The following is a 22,415-nucleotide window of genomic DNA, read 5'->3' as shown; positions in this document are numbered from 1 at the left end:
AAATTTCTCCTTAGTTTCCATTTGTTAGCTATGAGACAATACGATGGGGCTTTCCTGATGGCCTAGATGGAAAAGAATCAGCCTGCAATGCAGGAGATCCGGGTTCCATCCCTGGGTCAGGAAGATGCCCTGGAGAAGCAAATGGCAGCCAACTCCAGTATTCTTGCCTGAAGAATTCCATGGACAGAGTTGCCTGGTGGGCTATAGTCCATGGGATTGCAAAGAGTTGGACACAACTGAGCGACTAACACACACACACACACACACACACACACACACACAATAGGCTATTCAGAGGCATTTGTGATGTCTATCACTGCTTTCAAGGTATAGTCCTGAGAGGTGTTTAACAAATTCCAGACCCACAGAAAAAAATATCATGCAGGAACCCAACTGCATTCCCCATTTCTTCAGGATCTTTCTGGATTCAACAAAATCTAAGTGTTTAAACTACATTGCCCTTACTCTCTCTCTCTTTTTTAAAAACAAAATTCAATAGGAATCTTAATGTCCCTAAATTATTCAAAGTACCAAGAATCATGAGAGATCTTGGCTGACAATAGGTGATATCAAACCAAACTTGGGTCCACTTGCCCATACACAGGGTTGTGGTGAAAGAAACTGAAGCTTTTATTATTAGTCTGGGGCAGCTGATTATCAAAAACTCAGACTCCCCAATGCGTTTTAGGGAAGCATTTTTAAAGGCAAGGTGAGGAAGGGGAGTCACCGACTATGCGATAACTTTGGGCACAATTCTCTGATAGGTTTATAGTGAGGTAACCAGGCAGTGTTACAGGGGTAAACATTATCAATCCTCAGGCTCCAGTGGTTCTGGGGGCATCAGTTAATTTGGTGATGTTTTCTTCCATTTGACGGAGGTTTTAGCATCTGTAAAGCAATTGGGAAAATGCGCATCAGATGCTGTTATCTTGGTACTTCCGGAAGGAACTAAAGATTCTGTGACTGCTATATGGATGATTTACTGTTTAAATTGTTACCAGTTCTTCTGGCCCAACTGCTAGTTTTGTCACTATGTATTCAACATCTTTTCAATCATTAATTGTTGGGCCAGACTTTTGTAACTCAGGGAGGCCTGGGAGTCTACAGCTTTTCTATAAACAAGAGGCAGGGTGAGGACATGGGGGCAAGAATCTGTCCTGGGAAGGCTCCATAGGGTCCTGCTTGGTTACACAGATGCCTACTGTTACTCTATAGCTTTGTCAAGAAATCCTAGAGCTACTTTCTGAGCCTACAGATCAGTGACTTGGTCTTTAAGTATCTCTTTAGCAGTCCAGTAGCTGAGGTGGACAAAGAACGTCTCTGCCATTGCAGTAAACAAAGAACAGTGTGGCCACAAAGCCATCAGCCACCGCAGCTGCCATCGACGGTGCACCCTGGGAGAGTGGAGACAAATAGGATACTGGCCCTGAGTAGCTAAGATGTCTATGAAAGGAAGGATGTCAGTCAGCTCAGACTCTTGCATCTTTCCATACACAGAAAAGGACTAAAATCATTAACTTGAGATATCTGTTTTCTTGTGATTAACAGTAATCTTTTGATGTTCAACTCCATATTCTTCCCTTGCCCCTAGTAAATACTCCTCTATATCCTGGCTCCTCCCTTATCTCTTTGGAACAGTTCCTCAGAGCTATCTGAGAGGCTGCCATCCTGGGCTATGGTCCTCAGTGAGGCCTCAGAATAAAGCATAATTCTCAGCTTCTACGTTGTGCACTTTTTTCACTCGACATGCAGTGTCACTGACATGGTCATGACACTGGAATTCTTGGATCTGTCTTGAGTTAGTCTTGTGTGAGGAAAAATATATACATATATTTTGTTAAACCTGCTACATTCTTACCTCCATCACATTTTCCTCCTCAGTGTTTTTTTTTTAATCTCCACCAATTTGGATATACATACTTAGAAAAGGCAAAGATTTCTCTCTCAATTCATGTACATTTATTTTTAATAGAGTTTTACTAAAACAACTTACAAGAAATAGCAGTGCCCTGTTTCCATGCTTCAAAACACCTCTTGGGTTTTCTAAAAAGTCTTTCAAAATATAGTTAGATAATTTTAACACATGTAATTTACTAAGATTCAAATTCTCAAGGCCTGTGGCTTTGGTTACCAGCTTCTTAATGTCTTAGATTTAAGACATCCATTTGCATCATTTGATGGTCTCCAAAATCCTGCAGAGTAAGAGAGGAAAGAATTATTACTCTGATCCACGTTTTCAAGAGGAGTGAGGCTGGAACAAAGGCTGGAACTCTTGCCCCAGTGTACTCACTGAACAGCATTGTGTGTTTTTTACTTATCAGTTATTTTAGGAGGTCCTACTGTGTGTCAGTGCCACTCACTCACTCACTCTGGATGAATCTTAAATGCATGGGCAGTTTACTTGCTATTTTGGACAACATAATGGTTATGTACACAGAGTTTGACATCAAATGGTCCCAAATTTGCATTGTCTCTAATAATTATTAGGTTACAATCTTGGTTTTCTCTCTGTACCCCAGTGTCCTGGTTTCTAATATTCACTTTGTATAGTAACCACCTCATGGACTTACCTGGGAGGAAAAGACATGCAGCAAATACATTATAAATGTTATCTGTAATTATGAAGCAAAAATATCTAGTGTCTTTTCCTCTAATATTTACCAAATATCAGTTTTTCTTTCCTTCTTTTTTCTTCTGTATGTGAAAAGACTGTTAGCCTTAAAATTCTCTGTATATTGTAGTCACACTATTCAAGTTAAAGAAAGTCGTGGACCCCAGCTTCCTCCCTCGTAGCTCAGTGGGTAAAGAATCTGCCTGCAGTGCAGGAGACCTGGGTTCGATCTCCAGGTTGGGAAGATCACCTGGAGAGGAAATGGCAACCCACTCCAGTAGTCTTGCCTGGAGAATCCCATGGACAGAGGAGCCTGGTGGGCTAAGTCCATGGGGTCACAAGAGTTGGACACGACTTAGTGACTAAACCACGTACCCCAGCTTCCTTCCAGCTGTAAAGTCCTAGGATTCTAACTCTGTGACACATGACTATATATAAATAGGAGATAGGCACACTACTGACCTACCTCAGAGATGTGGCTGGTTTGGTTCCAGACCACCACAATAACGTGAATATTGCAGTAAAGCAAGTTGCATGATTTTTCCTTTCTTGGTGCATATAAAAGTTGTGTTTACACTATGCCTTAGTCTATTAAGTGTACAATAGCTCTTTGTCTAAAAAACAATGTATATACCATAATTAAAAAATACATTATTGCTAAAAAATGCTAACCATCATCTGAGCTTTCAGTGAGTCGTAGGTGTTTTGCAATAGCAACATCAAAGATCACTGTAACAAACATAACAATAATGAAAAAGCTTGAAATATTGGGAGAATTACCAAAGTGTGAAACAGAGACATGAAGTGAGCAAAGGCTGTTGGAAAAATGATGCCAATAGACTTGCTTCTTGGAAGGTTGCCAGAAATTTTTCATTTGTAAAGAATGCAGTGTCTGTGAACAACAATAAAAAGAAGTGCTATAAAACGAGGTATGCCTCTCTATTATAATCTATTGCAGATGTCAAGGTTGGCTTTGAATAGAAAAATGGACTTAGGCTGATTTAAGTTAAAAATTTTTATTGTGAGGATATGGGCATAGCTCACAGGATAGGAAGAAAAGCTGAGCAAACAGACTATGAAAAGGAACAGAAGCCAGGGCAGCCTCTTCAGGCCACACTGTCAGGATCGGTCTGCTTTCTGGTTCAATCATTTTCTGTCTTTATATCTTGCCTCTAGGATTCACCTTTTGAGAAGAGAAACTGACGGGCTGAGTGTAGGTCATGTGACTGCCTTTTAGCCCAGGCAAGGCACCTTGATTGGCAGTTCTGCCACAGTTGCCTAAAGTGGGAAAGGGTTGATTCCTTAAGTGTATCAAGGGAAATTTATTGGGTAGATGCCAAGAGAAAGGGGAAGACCACACTTTGTTCATTCTAAAAATGCAGAAAATAATTGCATTTGTATAACATTCTGCAAAAGGCAAAACTTGTAGGGATGGAGAATGGATCAGTGATTGCCAAGGTTTAGGGATGGAAAGAGGATTTGACAACAAAGGAGCAACATGAAGGACTTTTCTGGGGGTGATGAAACTGTTCTGTGTTAAAACCATTGAACTGGGACTTAACCTAGCAGTCCAGTGGTTAAGACTCCGCACTCCCAATGTAGGGGACACAGGTTGCATCCCTGATCGGGGAACTAAGATCCCACATGCCACACAGTGTGGCCAAAAACAGACAAACAAACAAACAAAAAAATTTTGAACTGTTCTCTAAAACAAGGGTCAGTTTTGCTATTTGTAACTTAAAATACTAAGTTAAATAATTTGTACATCTATGGCTGTACATAGGTAACATATGTACACCTATGGCTGATTCATAGGTGTACATATGATTCATATGACTGTATACAGGTGACATATGTACACCTATGGCTGATTCATGTTGAAATTTGACAGAAAACAACAAAATCCTTTAAAGCAATTATCCTTCAATTAAAAAATAAATAATTTTTAAAATAAAATATTAATTTAAATAACAACACTTAAATAATTTAAATTAAACTATTAATAGTGAAATAGAAATGCAGGATAAAAATTAGTTATGAAGTTTCTTTAAAGTTTTAGCCCCTTTACTTCTCAAGCTGCTGGTTTTTAAAAAGTGTCCAGAAGTTTTACATATTAACCATTTTTCCTTTTTTTTGGAAACAGTATTTAGAACTTCGATTTAACAAATGTGTTCGTCTCTGTGGAACAATCCTCTTCATTGTTCAAACAGTAAGTAGCCGTCAGTTCACTTATTTTATCTTCTTTCCATCTACAGTGTTTTTTAACACCTACAGTGTTTTAACACCTGGGTCAAGCTTCTTTGATAAATACGTGAAAGAAAAGAGGTTGAACGTAGGAGGAAACACAAAAGGAAAAACGCCTGTCACTACATAGCATTAATCCTTAAGATCATTAAACCTTGTCTCAGAAAATGCATTATTTCCTGAGAAAACAGTGAGTTAAGTGAACACTGAATATTATGTTGAACAAGCAACAGTTATGGTTAGGAAAATATGCTTTTTCCTCTTATGTCTCCCTCTGTCCCTACCAAAGTGACAGTAAGGGTATGGCTTAGATGACAAAGATATTTGAAGGAAATGTACTAGCTAATAGTAGGAATTATAATAAAGGGAAAACACGTTGTATATTTTGTAGCATTTTTGCAGCATATTAAGTAATAGATTTAATAGAAAATATTAGCTGACATAGGAAGAAAAAATTTGAAAATAATTTTCCTTGAAAGCATATTTAAAAAAAATGAATCAATGCACTCTTTCAGAAATTGAACTGTAAAACCTAATTGATATACTCACTGAGTATAAAGCAACAACATCATACACTCAGGAGGAGTTTTTAAAGCCAAGTGCACAATCCAATGGGCTTCCCAGGTTGCTCAGTGGTAAAGAGTCTGCCTGCCAAGCAGGAGACTCGGGTTCAGTCCCTGAGTTGGGAAGATTCCCTGGAGAAGGAAATGGCACCACACTCCAGTATTCTTGCCTAGGAAATCCCATGGACAGAGGAGCCTGGTGGGCTACAGCCCACAGGGTCACAAAAAAAACCAACAATCCCCCCACAATCCAATACTTAAAAAATATGCAAGTATAGATTTACTGATTGGCACAAATGGAAATCAAAGATTTGCCAAGTCATCAGTGACAGAGATTGCTTCCCACCCATCATCTTGTCACAATCATTGTCACATAACTTAGACCTATCTCCCTCTTGGCAGCTAAGTCTTTCATGAATGATTTTGGTAATGGAGGTCGAGGAGGGAGTTTTTAATCTCATCCCTATTTATAATTCCATTTCTCCAGTCAAAAGCTACCCAAGACAGAGTGCTTTGCTACAGCAAGACAGAGTGCCTTTGTAAATTATTTAACTTAGCTTCATTTTATATCTTTGCTAGCTATGTATCTTAAATTATATTTGCCCTTAACACTTGCAGTATGAAAGAAAAGAGCCCTCTGGGGTCTGGTAGAGATTCTGACCCAGAGCTGAGGCTGGTAGCTTGCATTCCACCATGGAGTTCAATCCCTCTTTGGATCATCATTAGAAGTGCCAACAGAAATGTAAGAGTGGGGACAAATGTTAAGAAGATGGCTGGGTCACATTTTCAAATATTTAACTTGGACGATATGATGACTGTGGAAAGCTAGTGAATTCCTGCAAAAGGAGGGGAGCTTCAGAATCCACTGTTCGAAGGACTTACTTCTATAGATCTATTCATGCAATTTAATAAAACATTCAAACACTGAATAATATGTTTTTTTCATAGTATGTTTTATAGCATAATCATAGAATTAGCCTCTATGTATTTGAAAGATCAGATGCAATGAAAATGATATTTTGAGAAAAAGAACATATTTATCTTACTGTTGTACCCCAGATTAGTAGATATTTGTTAAGTATATGAATGAATAATAATATTAAAAAGGTAGAGTAGAATTTTTGTTGGCCCTCAGGAAATTTTAGGGAAATTTACACTTTTGTTTAATTAGTGGTCATGCCAACTTTTGCAACAAGTTTCCAAATTTTTCACTGCTTTACCACATCTTCAGTGATTGACAAAAGTTTGAAAGCATATGAACAAGCATTGCCCTTTTAAATCTGTACCCTTTCTTTCTTTCAAATTGTTCCAGATCTAGGAAAGTTGGTTTCAAACTTGAATTGATGGATTAGTGACTATCTGCACTAAGCACTGCATGAAAAGTCCACCTTTTTACATAAAATTGGTCATAAAAGGTTTTTGTAACCTATGACCATACCCCAAATAGAAAAGGAGAGTCAACTTCACTTAAATAACATTTTCAAGTTACAAGCAAATTTTGTTAAAGTATATTAAAACTATGGTTTTTAATTTATAAGTAAATTTATAGAAAAATATCAATATTTCATTTGGTAATTCATACTATTTATTTGTTTTCTTTTTTCCTCTAGATTCTGTATACTGGAATTGTTATTTATGCCCCTGCCCTGGCTTTGAATCAAGGTACATTTTGGAGTTAATATGTCACTCACACTTGGAGGTTCACTTTTAACAGACTTTATTCTCTCTTTGGGGAGATGGGGAGGTGGAGGAATGCTTCCAGTAACCTGCATCAGCTTGAAGCGGATCTGGTGGGTTCAGTGTCTACACTAGCAGCTTCTCTGGGTTCCTGAATTATACCTCAGAAAGGTCTGTAAATTAGTAGAAGGTTAGAACACTGAGTGACTGAGTGATAAAGAACATGCCTGCCAATGCAGGAGATAAGGGTTCAATCCCTGGGTCGGAAAGATCCCCTGGATAAGGAAATGGCAATGGACTTCAGTATTCTTGCTGGGAGAATCCCATGGACAGAGGAGCCTGGCAGGCTACCATCTATGGGGTTGCAAGCGTCAGACATGACTTAGCAACTAAACGACAACAGGCTTAATTGGGCTGTGTTTCTCTGGGATGTGCCAACCAGCCATTCTCCATTCCTTCAGAATGAACGCCCCCTGTAGTCTAAATCATGAATGGACTGCACTTGCTCCCTTTGTGTTTGTAACCTGGAGCCCATCTCCAACAGTTCAGTTCAGTTCAGTTCAGTCGCTCAGTCGTGTCTGACTCTTTGTAACCCCATGGACTGCAGCACACCAGGCCTCCCTGTTCATCACCAACTTCTGGAGTTTACTCAAACTCATGTCCATTGAATCAGTCTTCTGCTGCCATCCAACCATCTTGTCCTCTGCTGACCCCTTCTCCTCCCACCTTCAATCTTTCCTAGCATCAGGGTCTTTTCAGATGAATCAGTTCTTCACATCAGGTGGCCAAACTATTGGAGTTTCAGCTTTTGCGTCAGTCCTTCCAATGAATATTCAGGACTGATTTCCTTTAGGATGGACTGGTTGGATCTCCTTGCAGTCCAAGGGCCTCTCAAGAGTCTTCTCCAACACCACAGTTCAAAAGCACCAATTCTTTGGCGCTCAGCTTTCTTTATAGTCCGACTCTCACATCCATATATGACTATTGGAAAAACCAGCTTTGACTAGACAGACCTTTGCTGGCAATGTCTCTGCTTTTAATTTTGGAAAAGACGCTTACTCCTTGGAAGAAGTTAACTCCAATAGGCTTCTGTGTTATTCAGCTCAGGCTTGGTCCCATTGAAAAATTGGGCAGGAGGAGAAATTTTTTTCTCCACACTTTGAATGTGATCCAAAATACAAGAAAAAAAGTCTGTGTGATTTGAAATATTAGATTGCTCCTGGTGACCAAAGGACAGATGGCTATAGTAGCCTTATAAATAAATATGTGACAATTTTATGGATCAACAAGTTACTCTCTAGATTTGGGAAGATAATAGTTGTGAAACTGGGATTGTTTATTGAGGCAAAGAAGTGAATTAGTCATACCCTCAAAAGGCTTCAGGGAAACTACATACTTTAAATTCTTATCAGTTAGAAGCAAATTTATCTCTGAGACTTCCTTCTAAAATGGACAAGTGGAGTCTGTGATGGGAAGAATGTGATGCAGTTCCTCAAATTAATATAAAATGGAAAACCTCAAAGAAAACAAGAAAAGGGAAAACTCCTTCTAACTGCAGATTCTAATTTCTTAATTTCATGATACATAGGTAATAGTTGCCATCTATATTTATAAAGCACAGCAGTATCATTACAAAGAAGAAATCCATTATATAATGTGATGTTGAATTCTGAATGTCAGGCATGTTTCTTGTAAATATTACCAACATCATGAATGAATCACTTCATATGTAAAGAGCTGAGCTATAAACTTCATAAGTTACCTATTGGAGTTAAGTATAACTGAAATGTTGGCTTTAGAGTTTTAAAGTGCAGTTCTGGGAATAAGAAAGCACTACCTTCAGTGCTTCAAGGACTGTTCTTATCAGTTTATTGAGCCACTCCCTGGGAGTAAATTAGGATTCGAGGCATTGCATTTTGACCACTTTAATATCAGCCATGTATTTGACCATTGGCTTCCCAAATGGCTCAGTGGGTAAAGAATCGCCTGCAATGCCAAAGACACAGGAAATGCCAGTTCAATCCCTGGATCAGGAAGATCTCCTGGAGGAGGGCATGGCAACCCATTCCAGTATTCTTGCCTGGAGAATCCCTTGGATAGAGGTGGCTACAGTCTGTAGGGTCACAGAGTAGGACCTGACTAAAGCAACTGAGCATACATGGATTTTTCTGTAACAAAGCAGCAAACACAGACAAAGTACTTGGTGTGCAACAGATGCTCCATAGAAACATTTTTAGCTGAATTGGAACTCAACGTTCTCTATGTGCAATCTTTTTAATCTTTTTTTTTTAATTACAGAAAACTTCAATCATATGCTAGAATAGTGTACTGAATGCTAACATACCATTAACTCTACACTAATAATTATCGACTCTTGATTTATTTCACTCTGTATTTCCATCACTAGTATATTTTGCTGCAAATCTGAGATGTTTTATCACTTCCTCTGAATTCCATACGTCTTTTACATACTTTTTTTCATTGAGGTATAATTGACATATAACATTATATTAGTTGCAGGTTTACCATAATGATTCAGTATTTGTATATTGCAATGATCACCACAATAGGTCTAGTTAACATACATCATCATGGTGGTGGTGGTTTTGTTGCTAAGTCGTGTCCAACACTTTTGCAACCCCTTGGACTGTAGCCTGCCAGGCAACCCTCTCCAGTATTCGTGCCTGGGAAATCCCATGGGCAGAGGGTTGCCATTTCTTTCTCTAGGGAGTCTTCCTGACCCAGAGATCAAGCCCAGGTGTCCTGCATTGGCAGGCAGATTCTTTACTGCTGAGCCACCAGGGAAGCCCTGTTAAATGCAATACATGAATTGAATATAATTTGCAAATATCCACAATTCCTAAATTTGGAGGGGGTAGATTTTAAGGGATGTTATAGGATTGTAATTGCTTCCCTGGTGGCTCAGATGGTAAAGAATCCATCTGCAAAGCAGGAGACCTGGGTTTGATCTCTGGTTTCCATCCTAGAGTGGGAAATGGCAACCCACGCCAATATTCTTGCTTGGAGAATTCCATGGACTGAGGAACCTGGCAGGCTACAGCCCATGGGTCGCAAACAGTCAGACACCCCTGAGTGACTAACACTTTCACTTTTTTCAGCTATAACGTGTACTCTTCAGAATAAAGACTGAGTTTGGTATAGAGGCACCTGTAAAAGATCCAAGGTAACGAAACAAAGGACACTGAACAGATTAATGGTTCTATCTTTCATAATTATGAGATTAGTGCTTCCTTTTCAGATACTAAGCTCACCAAGTTACCTTTTGATCAGAATTTGGCTTCCCACATTGACATGTTAATCAGTAGGAAATTATGTGATCATGAACTAACAATTACAACAAGTCTGCTTATGACCCCTATTTCTCATTGTATATTAGTAAACTTTGATGCTGTTTTACAGCAATGCTTATAATTTACCAGTCAGCATGATTTTCCCCCCTATAACCCATTCATCTTTGCATTTCTAAATCTACAAAGTAAAAAGCCAAATTCTGGAAATGTAAAGATAGCATTAAGGTACAGATACACCTGGCCAAGCAGCATCTCTCTCTCTCTTTTTAAAATATTCAAATACCATTAATGCATAGGATTGAGATTCAAGAAGGATTTTTTAAAATTTATGGCAGTTGTTCTTCAGTAGCTAAATCATGTTCAATTCTTTGCAACCCTGTGGACTGCAATACACCAGGCTTCCCTGCCTTTCACTTTTTCCTGGAGTTTGCTAAAACTCTTGGCCATTGAGTCAGTGATGCTACTTAACCATCATGTCCTCTACTACCCCCTTCTCCTCCTGCCCACAGTCTTTCCCAGCATCAGGGTCTTTGCCAATCAGTTCTTCATATCAGGTGGCCAAGGTATTGGAGCTTCAGCTTCAGCATCAGTCCTTCCAATAAATATTCAGGGCTGATTTCCTTTAGAGCTTGCATCACATATTCAATTATCTTTCCATTAACTTTATAAGAACCAAGTAAGTTATTTGGCTCTTCAAACTTGTTTTTAAGAAAAAGCTTTTGACTAAATAGCTTTTACAGAATCAAGTTTTTCTCTAGGCCTGTGAAGAAAATTGTCTAATATAAAATGACATTTCTAGCCTATAGTTTGAAGGACTGTGCTTACAAAAGAAACAAGATCATATCCAGTGACATATTAGATAATTTATATTCAGATATCCTGGATTTAACAGGAGCATTGAAAAAGTGATAGCAGGTAGAAACATAGCTATCAGCAAATAAAGAAATTTTTATTTAACAGTGAACACTGCTTCTCTGATAAAAGCATGAAGTAGAATAAAATTATGTAAAATATCATTACCTTTCAGATTTTCAGCTTATTTTTATAAATGTCTAGAAAATGCATATAGTGTTAGAGATGATTTGAGAACAGGAAGAATTAGAAGAGAATTTTGAAAAGCTACTCTGGAGGTTATTTGATTGATTTATTGTTATCATATTTATTCCTAAAGGCCCAGTCATGATAATAGGAACTAGATTCCTACATATACAAAACTAAAATGATCAAGAAAAAACCTACAATTCCACTTAGTTAAATATTGATGACAATAGCATGAGATTTAAATATATGTAGAAGAAAATACACATCATTATGTTAACAGTGACCACATCTGAGCAGTCAATTTTCTGATGCCTTTTTCCTCACATTGAATGTAAAATTACTCTTTGGGATATATACTGCTCATAGTTATGAAATTTTTTTCTTATGATGAGAGCTTGTAAGATTTACTTTCTTAGCAACATTTAAAATATGCAAGACAGTATCATTAACCGTGCTGTACCTTACATTCTCTTGGTTTATATATTCTGTAGCTGACAGTTTGTACCAAGGTGTGTTTTTAAAATACAATTGTAACTTCCATCATTTCTAAAACGTTAACACTAATTGCTTACTATCATCAATAATACTCAGTGGTAAAGAATCCACCTGCTAATGCAGGAGATGCAGATTCAATCCCTGGGTCGGGAAGATCCCCTGGAGAAAGAAATGGCAACCCATTCCAGTATCATTGCCTGGGAAATGCCATGGACAGAGAAGCCTCATGGGCTGCAGTCCACGGGGGTGCAAATGAGTTGGACATGACTTAGTGACTGCTGCTGCTGCTAAGTCGCTTCAGTCGTGTCCGACTCTGTGCGACCCCATAGACGGCAGCCCACCAGGCTCCCCCATCCCTGGGATTGTCCAGGCAAGAACACTGGAGTGGGTTGCCATTTCCTTCTCCAATGCATGAAAGTGACTAAAAACAACAATTGCCAGTGTGAGGTCAGTGTTCAGAGATCCCTGATGTTTTCTCAGTGTTTATTAGAATCAGGATTCAGATAAGTTTATATATCTGTAATTAGTTCAGTTGTTTCTTAGGTTTTTCTTTCTTGCTTTTTAAAATTGAAAGCCATATTTTATTGTGATATAGTGTATATACAATAAAGTGCGCAGAACCTAAGTGCACAGTTGGTTGACTTTTGACAATTTTGTGTACTTGTGACAACCATTTAACTCAAGATATAGAATATTTTTATCTTCATTTCCCAGAAATGTTTTTGTGTTTCTTTCTAATGAATCCCCCCATCTATTCCAAGCAGTGAGCTTCTATCACCATAAATTACCTTTCCCTGTTCTTAGATTTTGTATAAGTGGAATCATATAGTGCCTTTTTTGTATCTGATTTCTTTTGTTCAATAAAATGTTTTTGAGGTATTCTTTCATGTTGGTACATGTATCAGTAATTCATTCCTTTTTATTGCTAGTATTTTATCATATGCATCTACCAAAATCTGTTTATCCATTCTCTTGTTGATGGATGTTGGGTTGTTCCAGTTTTAGGCTATTTTGAATGAAAGCTGCTAAGAACATTCTTGTACAGGTTTTGTTTTGTCTTGCTTTGCTTTTTGACATGTTTTCATTTTTAGTGGATGAATACCTGGAAGCAGTATAAAGTTCAATATACACCTGTTCTGACCCATGTGTTCAGACCCACAGGGCAGTCACATGTACAGAATTTAAGAGAAACTACCAAATAGCTTTTCTAAGTTGTTGTATCATTCTACATGCCCACCCCACAACCTATAAGAGTTTCAGTGATCCATGTCCTTGCCAGCATTTTGTATTTGTCTTTTTAATTATAGCCATTCAAGTTGTACCATCTATTATCTTATTGTGGTTTTATTTTGTATTTTCTTGATGACTGTTGATGTTGAGCTTACTGGCTCATAGAATAACAAAATTAATGGAAAAAAGACAAATAACCTAACAAAAAGTGGGCAAAAGACTTGACCTGTCATCTACATGGTCTATCTATCCATTACGTGGCCTGTTTACCCATGTACCCAGGCCTTTTAAAATTTCTCTCAGTAATGTCTTTTCATCATTTGCAAGTACGGAAAAATACGATTGCCTTCTATATGTTGATCTTCTATCCTGAGAACTTGCTAAACATACTTACTAATTCAAGTAGGCTTTTGGAAAATCCTTTGTGGTTTTCATGTTGTTTCTGAATAGAAACAAAGAATATAATCAATCTGATTTCAGTATTGACCATCTGGTGATGTCCATGTGTAGAGTTGGAAGAGGGTGTTTGCTATGACTAGTGCATTCCCTTGGCAAAACTCTGTTAGCCTTTGACCTGTTTTGTTTTGTACTCCAAGGCCAAATTTGCCTGTTACTTCAGGTATCTCTTGGCTTCCTACTTTGGCATTCCAGTCCCATATAATGAAAAGGACATCTTTTTTTGGGTGTTAATTCTAGAAGGTCCTGTAGGTTTTCATAGAACTATTCAACTTCAGTTTCCTCAGCATTACCTGTCAGGGCACAGACTTGGATTACTGTGATATTGAATATTTTGCCTTGGAAACAACAGATCATTCTGTCATTTTTGAGATTACATCCAAGTACTGCATTTTGGACTCTTTTGCTGGACTATGATGGCTACTCCATTTCTTCTAAGGGATTCTTGCCCACAGTAGAGAAACAATGGAAATAGTGAGAGACTTTTTGGGCTCCAAAATCACTGCAGATGGTGACTGCAGCCATAAAATTAAAACATGCTTGCTCCTTGGATGAAAAACTATGTCCCAACCCAGGGCTTGAACCCGGGTCTCCGGTGTTGTAGACAGATGCTTTACCGTCTGAGCCACCAGGGAAGTACATGACCAACGTAGACAGCATATTAAAAAGCAGAGACATTACTTTGCCAACAAAGGTCTGTCTAGTCAAAGATATGGTTTTCCAGTAGTCATGTATGGATGTGAGAGTTGGACTATAAAGAAAGCTGAGCACCAAAGAATTGATGCTTTTGAACTGTGGTGTTGGAGAAGACTCTTGAAAGTCCCTTGGACTGCAAGGAGATCCAACCAGTCCATCCTAAAGGAAATCAGTCTTGAATGTTCTTTGGAAGGACTGATGCAGAAGTTGAAACTCCAATAGTTTGGCCACCTGATGCGAAGAACTGACTCATAGGAAAAGACCCTGATGCTGGGAAGACTGAAGGTAGGAGCAGAAGGGGATAACAGAGGATGAGATGGTTGGCTGGCATCACTGACGTGATGGGCATGAGTTTGAGTAGGCTCTGGGAGTTGATGATGGACAGGGAAGCCTGGTGTGCTGCAGTCCATGGGGTTGCAAAGAGTATAAATGAGAGACTGAATCCTGACTGATGAACAGAAACAGTTTTACTACTTCTTTTCCTGTCTGTATGCCTTTTACTTCTCTGTCTTCATGCACTGTTAATGTAGAAAATTATATTGATTTTTCAAATGTTAAACCAGTTTTCCTTCTTGAGATAAAATTAACTTGGTCATAATGTATTAAGCTTTTAATATATTGATGAATTTGATTTGCCAGTATTTTGTAAAGGAATTTTGCAGGTTATGAGGAGTATTGGCATGAAATTTACTTTTCCTTAAATGTTTTCGTCAGGGTTTTTGTATTGATTATACTGACTTTGTATGGTTTGGAAAGTGTTTCTTCCTCTATTTTCTGAAAGAGGTATAAGACTGTGTATTTATTTATTTAATGCTTGAAAAAATTCACAATGAGGGCATCTGAGCCTGATACTTATTTTTGTAGAAAAGTTTTAGTTTATTGATACAGCTTCTGTAATAAATATAGTCATTTGGATTTTCTAGTTTTTGTCAGTTTTAGTCAACTGTCTTTTTTAGGACTTAAATTCATTTTATCTAATTTGCCAAGTCATTGGCATAAAGTTGTTTAAAATATCCTCTTGATATCCTTTTAATGTTTATAGAATTTATAGTGATGTCCCTTCTAATTGTTCCTAATATTGATATCTTTTCTGTCCTTTTTTACCTTGATGTATCTTACTAGTCTTTTACTGATGTTTTAAATTTTTTCTAAGAACTAGTTTCTGGCTTTGTTGATTTTATGTATTTGCTTTCTATTTCATTAATTATGTTTACTGTTTCTTCTACTTAACTTTGGGCTTAAATTTTTTAGCTTTTTAAGGTAGAAACTTAGACCACTGATTTTAAATCTTTCTTATTTTCTAAAATAATATTTAAAGCTATAAATTCTATTGTAAGTGTTGCTTTATTTGCATCCCACAGGTTTTGATACCATGTTTTTTTTTAATCATTCAGTTCAAGATATTTTCCAATTTCTCTTGTGATTTCTTTTACCCATGGGTTATCTAGAAGTGTGTCACATAATTTTCAAATATTTGGTGATTTTCAAACATACCTTTTTGTTATTGGTTTCTAAATTAATGCTGCTTTGGTCAGAGAACTACTATGATTTTAATTCTTTGAAATGTATTAAGATTTGTCTTACAGCCCAGGATATGGTCTCTGTTCCTGAACATTCCATATATTTTTGTACAGAATGTTCATTGTGTTGGGGACAATGTTCTATAAATGTCAAAATTTCAGCTTGTTAATTTTCCAGGCTCTTGGTTTTGATTGCATTACCATGGGGTCATTTTATGTTCCCTCGGTTCAGTTCAGTCGCTCAGTCATGTCCGACTCTTTGTGACCCCATGAATCGCAGCATGCCAGGCCTCCCTGTCCATCACCAACTCCTGGAGTTCACTCAGACTCACGTCCATCGAGTCAGTGATGCCATCCAGCCATCTCATCCTCTGTCGTCCCCTTCTCCCCCTGCCCCCAATCCCTCCCAGCATCAGAGTCTTTTCCAATGAGTCAACTCTTCGCATGGGGTGGCCAAAGTACTGGAGTTTCAGCTTCAGCATCATTCCCTCCAAAGAAATCTCGGGGCTGATCTCCTTCAGAGTGGACTGGTTGGATCTCCTTGCAGTCCAAGGGACTCTCAAGAGTCTTCTCCAACACCACAGTTCAAAAGCATCAATTCTTCAGCGCTCAGCCTTCTTCACAGTCCAACTCTCACATCCATACATGACCACAGGAAAAACCATAGCCTTGACTAGATGAACCTTTGTTGGCAAAGTAATGTCTCTGCTTTTGAATATGTTATCTAGGTTGGTCATAACTTTCCTTCCAAGGAGTAAGCATCTTTTAATTTCATGGCTGCAGTCACCATCTGTAGTGATTTTGGAGCCCCAAAAATAAAGTCTGACACTGTTTCCACTGTTTCCCCATCTGTTTCCCATGAAGTGATGGGACCAGATGTCATGATCTTCGTTTTCTGAATGTTGAGCTTTAAGCCAACTTTTTCACTCTCCTCTTTCACTTTCATCAAGAGGCTTTTTAGTTCCTCTTCAATGTTCCCTAGTCCTCTGTATTTCTTGTGAAGTATATCTAGAAGCATTCTCAGACTTCAACTTTTTGGAGACTATTTCATAACGCAGTTTTCAACTCTTTTAAGTAAATACCAAAGGACATAATTGTTGAATTATATTACAAGAATATGTTTAGTTTTGTAGGAAACCACCAAACTGCCTTCTAAAATGGCTCTTGCCATTTTGCATTCTTACCTGCAGTGCATGAAAGACTTATGTTGCTCCATGTCCTTGCCAGCATGAAATGTCAATGTTCCAAATTTTGACTATCTAACAAGTGTATAGTAGTATCTCGTTTTCATTTGCATTTCCCTGATGACATATGATGTGGAGCATCTTTTCATATGCTTATTTGTCATCTATATATGTTTTGTGAGGTATATGTTAAGGTCTTGTTATGGTTTAGAATCAGTTTGTTTTTTTTTTTTATTACTGTGAGTTTTAAGCATTTTGTATGTGATTCATGGGGTCACAAAGAGTCGGACATGACTGAGCGACTGATCTGATCTGATCTGATGATATGAAGAACAATCCCTTATCAGATATCTTTTGTAAAATTTTCTTTCAAATCTGTGGGCATAGAGTTGTTATCCTTCCCTTAAAAAATATAATTTGACCCACTACTTCTTTTTTTAAAAATTGAGTGAATTAATTAATGACACATTAATAGTTGCAGCTTATTACTGCAAAAAGTTGAAATGAAGTCTGAGAATGCTTCTAGATCTAGTTCACAAGAAGTACAGAGAACTGGGGAACATTAAATGACCCATGGTGATGGAATCAGTAATGACAGTTCAGTAGTTGCAGCGTGTGGGCTCTGTAGTTACAGCTCCCGGGCTCTAGAGCACAGGCTCAGTAGCTGTGACACATGGGCTTAGTTGCCCCAAGGCATGTGGGATCTTTCTGGATCAGGGATCAAACCCACGTCTCCTGCATTGGCAGACAGATTCTTATCCACTGAGCCACCAGGGAAATTTTGCCCCTCTACTTCTTAAATAAATGGTAACAAATGATATAAGCTTTTCTCTTTCTTGGGCTTCCCTGGTGGCTCAGAGGTTAAAGCGTCTGCCTCCAATGCGGGAGACCTGGGTTCAATCCCTGGGTTGGGAAGATCCCCTGGAGAAGGAAATGGCAACCCACTCCAGTACTCTTGCCTAGGGAATCCCATGGACGGAGGAGCCTGGTAGGCTGCAGTCCACGGGGTCGCAAAGAGTCGGACATGACTGAGCGACTTCACTTTCACTTTCACTTTTCTCTTTCTTGGTCCCATTTTAGTAACATGGACAGCTTGTCTTTCAAGGAGTGGTAGAAAAATATATTTATTTGAACCATGACAACAAATATCCTATGACCCCATTCAGTCTGGGTAACCACCTCCCAATATCAAGCAGTTTCTCAGCTTAATTATAATATAAATGCTTTTTCATGTATTTGATTTAGCCAATGTTGGATCCTGTATAGTGTCTGAGGGTAGATGCCAGGTCTATTTAACTCATCAAATAAATTTTTGAACTCTGTTTGTTTTGGTACATTTTTTGAGATTTGGGCCTAGTTTAGGGTAAGAGGGTATAGAGGTCGGTGCCCAATAAATGATATAGCCTCCTGCTGATGATTTTTTGAGAAGTACTGGTATATGTTTCACAGTTATACATGCATTTTCTTTTCTTCTACAGTCACAGGATTTGATCTGTGGGGTGTAGTAGTGGCTACTGGTGTGGTCTGCACATTTTACTGCACTATGGTATGTCAAGAACCTTATTTCTCCTTTTACCCTATACATTGCTTTGCAAAATTAAAAGTTTCAATCAATGCATGCTGCAGTCTGGGTTGTTTATATTTCCTTCCCACAGTAACTTATTTTTTATAAGGAATATTCAGTCCAGGGTAAAATTTGATCCTTTGTAAAACATTGATCATAACTGATATTTTTTCTTCATTTGAACCATGCAGTGGTCCCCAATCTTGTTTCATAATTTGCTCATATTGTCATCATGTTATTGTAGCTATGCTCACAGTATTCCTTAGCTTAGTAACCTGAGATAATTTCCCATTGCCTTTAGGCAGGAGTGAGAGTAAAAATATGTAAGAACCAGTATGGCATAGGCACTGATATTATCATTGATGCTGATCCTTAGCAGTGGTGCAAGTCTTGTGCAACCTGTGATACTCTAAGTCTTAATACTTTAGTTGCTTGATGATGTAGAAGACAAGGTCTACAAAGAGGGACTCGGTCAGGTTCTGGAGGGGTACACTTGGGCAGTGACTAGTACAGAACAATTTTATTTTTTCAGTAACTGGTATGTCCTTCTTTGTGCTAATCCACTTGCCAGTACAGAAGATGTAGGAGAGGCGGGTTTGATCCCTGGGTTGGGATGATCCACTGGAGTAGGAAATGGCAACCCACTCCAGTATTCTGCATGGAAGATCCTATGGACAGGGGAGCCTGGTGGGCTACAGTCCAGGGGATCACAAAGAACTGGATCCCCTCAGAGCACACATGCATGCCTTCTTTGTGCATACTGTTTGACCATCAGTCCTGCCTATAGGATAAAATCTATGATACTGCAATTTGACTCTGAGTTTTATTCCTAACAATATCCCCACACCACTCTACTTTGCTCCAAAATATATATCTGGACACACTAAGCATGCCATGTATTTTGAATTCTAGGAGCCTAGCAGGCTACAGTCCACAGGGTCACAAAGAATCGGACATGACTGAGTGACTAAGCACAGGCTTTTTGCCCATGCTGTTTTCTCTGCTGGGAGGACCTTTCATTTTGGATTCTGTTTATATTTGAAAGTTTGATCTAAGTACTACCTTCCTGACTATCTCCCTTGGGTGCACTTCTTGGCCAAGATTCATGTTTTCCTTATCTTTGACCAGGAGAGTGTATAAGCATGTAAGTGCTTAATAATGTCTGGTAGAAGCATTAATCCTAATGTACTTTTTCCTCAAAGGGTGGTCTTAAAGCAGTCATCTGGACGGATGTTTTTCAAGTTGGAATCATGGTGGCTGGCTTTACATCTGTGATTATAAAGGCTGCATTGATTCAAGGTGGAATCAGCACTATTATAAATGATGCCTCCAATGGAGGAAGATTAAACTTCTGGAAGTAAGTTGCTTTTTTGGTTAAGTATTTACTTCTTGGTTAATAGAACGTTCCTTTTTTTTTTTTTCCTGTAAAAAGTCTCTTGGCTGAAATAATAAATTTATATTAGAAAACAAATTAACCATTAAAGTCATGGTACAAAAATTTGAAGCTGGCACATAAAAGTGTAAGAAGTTTTCACTTTAAGGGTGGAAGCAGTCGGGTGGTACTTAGTTACATGGTGCTAAGGATGGTGCTTCCTCCTGAGAAGGGATTGATAACAAAAGAGTAATTTCTTCCAGAAATTAAAATCTGAGATAGGTTGAAAGGTAGGGGTAGGGAGAGAAGGGAACATATAGTGGAGAGGTAAGGAAAGGAAACCTTTTAAGAGAAAAACACTAAAAGATAGTGATTCCATTTTGACAATTCTTTGTTTCAAGCAGCCTAGAGAATTCCTCTTTTAATATGCCCTTGTAATAATAGTATATTATTATTATATATGTGTGTATTTTATATGTGAATATTATTTAATGTATATTATGTAATATTAAATGTTATTTCTAGAATATTGACTGGAGAAGTTATGGCCAATGCCTCAGGTATCAGCATTAGTATGATATAATGTCTTCAACAACTATTCAACTTTCTTAAAGAAGGCTAATGGAGAAACTAGATATTTCATCACAAATATATCACACAATTTAACAGACTATTTAAAACACTTATCTTTTGGAATGATAGTGTCTTCCTTATACATCATGTTCAATGTGCAGGGGGGCTCATTTTGACATGAACCAGCTAATTTTCTTTTTAAGCAGCTCTGCTATGAGATAAGCAAGCTGAAATCACTGGCAAAAGGAAAGAAAATCACTTTACACTTGGTGGCTCTCTTCTAGTTATCTGAAAGAAGGTGTTAGTGTTTGAGAATAAAGTTAGAAATTGGACAGGGTCAATGTCTTAATTTGCAAGAATGAGTTACAGTGAATCAACTCCAACTGTTCTCAATATTTTTAAAGAAAATGGAGCCTCCAGTTGGCCTAGTTTAGGCTTGATTCCATCCATTAGCTAGGACAGAGTAGAACATTTTGATTGACCATCATTTAGACTATTTAATGGAAAAATGGTTATTTTCCCAAGGCAAACCTAGGTTGCTGTTACTAGAAGTGTTAATTTCTCAGTCATGTCCAACTCCTTGTGACCCCATGGACTGTAGCTTACCAGTCTCCTCTGTCCGTGGGATTCTCCAGGCAAAAATACTGGAGTGGGTAGAAGAGTGGGGAATAGATACCAAGAAGCAGAAACAACCAGTGGCCACTCGGTAGACCTGGATTACTTCCAAATCTCTTCCCAGTCAGCTAGGTTGAGGGGAAAGGGTATGGAGTCAATCAATTTTTCTGCAAAATAACTGTCAGTTTATACAAAGGGTAAACACATTGCTGCATTGAAATAATAACTTATAACCAGTAAGAGATTCCAAAAAGTAAAAGATTAGACATTATTATGACCCTTACAAGGTTTCCAACAATTAAGGAATAATGAAAAACCTTACTGTATATCCCTTGTTATTCAAATATATTTTAAGAATACGATGGTGGACAATAAATCTGCTCTGGGTAGGATAAACGAAGAGAAGGATTTTGTGTTGATATTTTCCATACGGTCTATATTTGGCATATGTATTCTGTATTGCCAAAACCAAAACCACTAAATTGGGTATTTTAAATCTTGTCTTACTTTCTTCCAGTAACTCACAGAACCCTTTAGCTCTTGACGTTTATTAGCTAGTATAGTAGCCACTTTCTTTATGGGAGAAAGGGCCAACACCCTTGAAACTCTTAGCCTTTGATATTAACTATTAGAGAATGGAATAGAGGCTCTCATCTTTCCATTAGAATGCTGAAAACACATAAAATTGTAGCACTTTACCCAAATGATCTCAAATATAAACTTTGAAGTGAAATTGCAGAATTTCAGAAATGGAGAATGTTTCCATTAAAGCTAATTTTGCAGAAAAATTTCAAGCTTATATTGTGTATCAGAGATGAACAGACTCATTCCTTCCAAGATGATACAGTAAGAAGAATTAAAAGATGTATTGAATGTGGAAGTTGAGCTTTCTTTGTAATTGTATTTTGTTTCAGTGCTGTAGTGTGACTTTCAACTATGAGTATGTAGATGGTGCACACAACATTTTAAGAACATGGTTATAATGACATGGTAGTTTTAAACATGAAAACCTTTAAACTGCATTAATTGAATTCTTCAGCTTGAATATAAAGTAGAACTGGGACTATAAATGTTCCGGGAGAGGAAATATACACATGAAATGTGTCGATATTATGTTTGTTTCAGTACCATATCTGTTGCTCCAGTGTACCTAGGAATTGCTTGCCCTCTCTTTCTTCAGCTTTATGCTCTTCTTTGATTACAGCGTGGCAGACTTGTTTAAATAATTTCCTGTGGCCATGAGAGAACAGTTTCTATAAATGT

The 22,415-nt window shown here is 37.9% G+C and overlaps 1 protein-coding gene across 1 annotated transcript in view; it reads left to right on the top strand.

Moving 5' to 3' along the window:
• Nucleotides 1–22,415, top strand: part of SLC5A8 (solute carrier family 5 member 8) — a 66,282-nt gene that overhangs the window by 3,383 nt on the left and 40,484 nt on the right. The window contains exons 2-5 of the mRNA NM_001164861.1: nucleotides 4,755–4,820; nucleotides 7,029–7,080; nucleotides 18,507–18,574; nucleotides 19,795–19,949. Of these exons, the coding sequence (NP_001158333.1) occupies nucleotides 4,755–4,820; nucleotides 7,029–7,080; nucleotides 18,507–18,574; nucleotides 19,795–19,949 (341 nt within the window). The remainder of the gene's footprint in view (nucleotides 1–4,754; nucleotides 4,821–7,028; nucleotides 7,081–18,506; nucleotides 18,575–19,794; nucleotides 19,950–22,415) is intronic.

The sequence above is a fragment of the Bos taurus genome, chromosome 5, assembly GCF_002263795.3.
Source record: "Bos taurus isolate L1 Dominette 01449 registration number 42190680 breed Hereford chromosome 5, ARS-UCD2.0, whole genome shotgun sequence".
Classification (NCBI taxonomy): domain Eukaryota; kingdom Metazoa; phylum Chordata; class Mammalia; order Artiodactyla; family Bovidae; genus Bos; species Bos taurus.
Note: the sequence above shows the minus strand (reverse complement) of the source record. Positions and strands in the feature narration are given on the sequence as shown.